A 4403-nucleotide genomic window follows, 5' to 3' on the forward strand; every position below is an offset into this window, starting at 1 on the left:
AAATTTTTTTTTTTTTTTTTTTTTTTTTTTTTGGTATTTTTATTTTTATTTATTTATTTTTTTGGGGGGTTTTATTTTATTTTTTTTTTCTGTAATTGTCATTTTTTTTTTAATAGTTTATTGTCAAATTAGTTTCCACATAACACTCAGTGCTCATCCCCACAAGTGTCCTCCTCCATGCCCATCCCCCCCTCCCCCCACATCCATCAGTCCTCAGTTTTTGTCAGCATTCAAAAGTCTCTCATGGTTTGCCTCTCTCCCTTTCCCCCACCATTTCCGCCCTTCTTCTCCCCCTTGTTCCTCCGTCAAGTTCCTCCTAATCCTCCTATACGTGCAAACATATGATATTTGTCCTTCTCTGCCTGACTTATTTCGCTCAGCATAACACCCTCAAGGTCCATCCATGTTGCTACACATGGCCAGATTTCATTGTTTCTCACTGCCATGTAGTATTCCATGGTATAGAGAAACCACATCTTCTTGATCCATTCATCTGGTGATGGTGAGTGTCCAACTTTTGATTCCAGCCCAGGTCATGATGTAGTGGTTTTGACATCAGGTCGCACATCAGGCTCTGTGCTGAGCGTGGAGCCTGCTTGCGATTCTCTCTCTCCCTCTCTCTCTGCCCTTCCCTCACTCGCATGCTCTCTCTCTCTCTCTCAAAATAAATAAATAAGTAAATTAAAAAAAAAGAGGAAGTACCATACCATATGCTTCCATTTATATATGATTCTAGAGAATGCAAAGTAATCTACAGGGAGTGAACGCAGATGGGAAGGGAAGGGAGGGAAGAAGGGATTGAAAGGGCACATGCACACTTTTGGGGGTGATGGAAAGTTTTATCTGGATTGTGTGTGTGTGTGTGTGTGTGTGTGTGTGTGTATGTGTTTGATTATATCACAGGTATATACATAATGTCAAAATTCATTGAATTGTACATCTTTTTTTAATGTTTATTCATTTCTGAGGGAGAGAGACACAGAGTGTGAGGAGGAGAGGGGCAGAGAGAGAGAGGCAGACACAGAATCCAAAGCAGGCTGTAGGCCCTGAGCTGTCAGCACAGAGCCTGACCCAAAGCTGGAACTCACGCGGGGCTCGAACCCACGAACCGTGAGATCACGACCTGAGCCAAAGTCGGACGCTCAACCAACTGAGCCATCCAGGCGCCCCTGTACATCTTAAATGTGTGCAATTTATTATGTGTCAATTATATCTCGAAAGTAAAAATCATTAGCAGGGAAAAATGTTTTAAGACATATGCATTTCATTCATTCATTCGTTTTTGAACATCTACTGTGTACCTGGCACAATTGAGAACAGTGTTGAACGAGACAGACAGATACTCTACTCTAGGGAGGTGGCGTTCTGGTGGGTAGACCTACCAACAAGTAATATTAGTAAAGTGTGGCTAAGGGTTAGGACAGAGCAAGGAGGGGAAGCTTTGAAGCTCATCTAAGCTGGTAGACATCTAAAGCTGTGCTGAGAAGGATTCGGGAGCTTAGGAAGATCCTGTGTGAGGAGGCATGGTGACCGATGCGCAGGACTGTGCCTTTGCTGGTTGAAGGCTATGCTATTCACAGTGGTCTTATTGTAAGTTTCTCGATACTATGCCTGTTTCAACTGGTTGTGAAAATGTTTGAGAGTAACAAGGTCTCCTGGTATAGACTAGCATTTTTTGTTTTGAGGTTTTTCTTCTTTCCAGAGCAGCATTTTTAACGCAAAGCGTTTCTTGTTGGGGAAGCATCCACTTTCCAGACTGTAGTATAGACAGAGGACAAATGCCCTTTTGTTCCCGAACGTTCTCGTTTCAAGTGCTTCGGACCCGCTTAGGGGACTGCGTCTGAGCCTTTGCTAAGGCTACTGCAGCTGGATTGGGTAGTGGAGCCAGGTCCAGAAAAAGAATTGCTAAAGAATGCAAGTAAACAGGATGTCAGATGTTATCCTTAGCCTATTTCCCTAAACATAGCTTTTTGGCTGCAAAGTAAAATGCCATTCTCCTAGCTGCTGCTTATCCACAGCGATGGCTGACAGCAGGCACGATCTTCATTCATTTGGCATGTTATCATTATCGCCATGCAATGCAACGTGTCTTACGAGGACCGATCATGACATACCATCTCTGTGAGACAGCAGGAGGACATCCGGTCATTTCTTGGAAGAATTTTCTCAGCCTACCTTCCCCAGGAGGCTCAGATCTGTCTGACCTAAGAGCCAGTTGGCTTCTTCCTGCTGCCAGAAGCCAGATTTTCACTGGGGCTAGACTATTTATTGACAGTGTTTTCCCAGACTGGCCCATGGGTGTCTCATTTCCAAGGTCCCCTCTGCTTTCTGAGAGCGCTTGCTTCCTTCTCTCTGCTCCCTCCCTAGCATCCTCCTCACTTCCTTCCCTTACAGCTTCTTGCACTGTTGAGTTTTTTTTGGGGGGGGGGAGGGGCGGTGTTTGCATGTGTTTCTTCTTCTTTTTAATCCTCATGAATTTGTTCTACAGGGTTTGCAAAAGAAACCCAGCATTATCCGGGATTTTTATTCATTCTATTTCTACATCTTTCAAGTGCGATCGCTGTGGCTTTAAGATCCCATAAGTTGAGTGGGCTCCACGGTTCTCTAAGAAAAGTTGTTTAAACGCTTTGCTCTGTAAGCACCAGCAAAGAACTCATAAAAACGGAAGACAGTAGCAGATGCAATCACGGATGTGGCTTCAGTCCCTGCAGCCACCCCAGAGAGCTGTTCCGAGCAGACAGTCCTCAGCAATGAATCCAGAAGAGCGAATCGTGACATGGCTTATATCCTTGGGGGTTTTAGATTCCCCCAAAAAGACCATCTGTGATCCGGAGGAGTTCTTGAAGTCTTCGCTGAAAAATGGGGTAGTGCTGTGCAAACTCATCAACAGACTTAGGCCTGGCTCTCTAGAAAAGGTAAGAGAAATGGGGAGCCTCTTTGAGATTGCTTACCGCCAGAGAGCGGTAATAATGTAGCTCTGGCGATGTTTCTATTGCTAGGGTCATGAGACTCTCCTACTTTTATCTCTAAGAGTTTGGCGTTCTGTCTTGTTTTTGTAGTTTGAAAAACTGTGAAAATGAAATCGAATCCTTTAACGAATGGCCTCCAAGTATAATAAAACTGATACACAATTGGTGTGGGGGGACAAGGAGAAAATATCCCCATCATTTGTTCTGTCGCAGAGATTCGTGTTATACCTCCCTCTGTGCCAAAGGTATCCTTTGAACGTGGGGCGCATATGAGTCTGTGTAATAATGGGATGATTTGTAACAGATATTGATGGTGCTTATTGACAGCGGGGCTAAAATCCATGTCGATTTTCTTCTCAAAGAAATACAATATCCATTGAAACAGAGGCTATTTAGCAACCAGGAGAAATAATCCAAACTGTCAGGAAAGCTTTGGTAAAACAATAGAAACCAAATATATGTTTTGAATGCAACACATGTTCAAAGCGAAACCAACTGCATTCTCTTCTAAAAATCCAAAAGTTTTAGTGTTGGGAGCCTATCATCATGAGGATGGCTAATTTCTCAAGTTGGCACTTGAAGTGAGTTTAGAGGTCAAGTCCTACTGTTACTCTCTTGAGGTTAGCAGGGAACGTGACCGTGAGCACAACATAAGTTTCTTTGCCTTCTTGAACCAGTTTGTATTTTGAGTGGCAAACTGATTGACTTAGAAGTTTTCTGAAACTTGAAAACCAGCGTTAACATGGTGGTAAAACATACAGAACTATGACCAAATGTTGCGAACAGCCAAGGGGAAAATATAATTTTAGCAAATCATCACGGGGACGAGGGAGCAAGGGAATAGGTTAAAAGCAAGAACCCAGCTCCAAAAACAGTCTGGATCTGATTTGCTATCGCCACAGCTTGGCAGAAGGCGAAGAAAAAGTTTGCATGTAGCCGTAGATGGTTTGGGACTAGAGGTTTGGTGGCATTTGAAACAGACCGACCGTTTAGACTTTTACATCACTTCCTCCGGTGGTTATTTCTCTTCCTGGACTGACAGTGATGTTGCACCTGCCTTAAAAAGCTTACCTGTCTGGTTATCAGCAAGTGAGGAATGTTGTGTGCTTGCCATAGGATGACAGCGTCCAAGTGACACTTGACTATGTTTCTCTAGTTCTGTTTGGAGCCGCAAACCGAAGCTGACTGTCTCAACAACATCAGTGACTTCCTGAAAGGATGTGCAGCCCTTCAGGTGGAGGTAAGCCCGCCCAGGCCCTGCCACGGAAGATGCTGTTGCACTAAAAAGATTTGGTTGATTTTGACTCCTTTTTAAAAAAATGTTTATTTATTTTTGAGAGAGAGAGAGAGAGAGAGACAGAGTGTGAGTGGGGCAGGGGCAGAGAGAGAGGGAGACACAGAATCCAAAGCAGGCGCCAGGCTCCACGCTGTGCG

At 44.0% G+C, this 4403-nt stretch overlaps 1 protein-coding gene across 1 annotated transcript in view; it reads left to right on the forward strand.

Moving 5' to 3' along the window:
• Nucleotides 1-2210: 2210 nt before the first annotated feature.
• The window catches only part of ARHGEF6 (Rac/Cdc42 guanine nucleotide exchange factor 6), a 111529-nt gene continuing 109336 nt past the window's right edge, over nt 2211-4403 (forward strand). Inside the window, exons 1-3 of the mRNA XM_077774029.1 lie at nt 2211-2314; nt 2489-2915; nt 4126-4209. Of these exons, the coding sequence (XP_077630155.1) occupies nt 2679-2915; nt 4126-4209 (321 nt within the window). The 5' untranslated portion in view covers nt 2211-2314; nt 2489-2678. The remainder of the gene's footprint in view (nt 2315-2488; nt 2916-4125; nt 4210-4403) is intronic.

The sequence above is a fragment of the Crocuta crocuta genome, unplaced genomic scaffold (genome assembly GCF_008692635.1).
Source record: "Crocuta crocuta isolate KB4526 unplaced genomic scaffold, BGI_CrCroc_1.0 scaffold241, whole genome shotgun sequence".
Taxonomy (NCBI): Eukaryota; Metazoa; Chordata; class Mammalia; order Carnivora; family Hyaenidae; genus Crocuta; species Crocuta crocuta.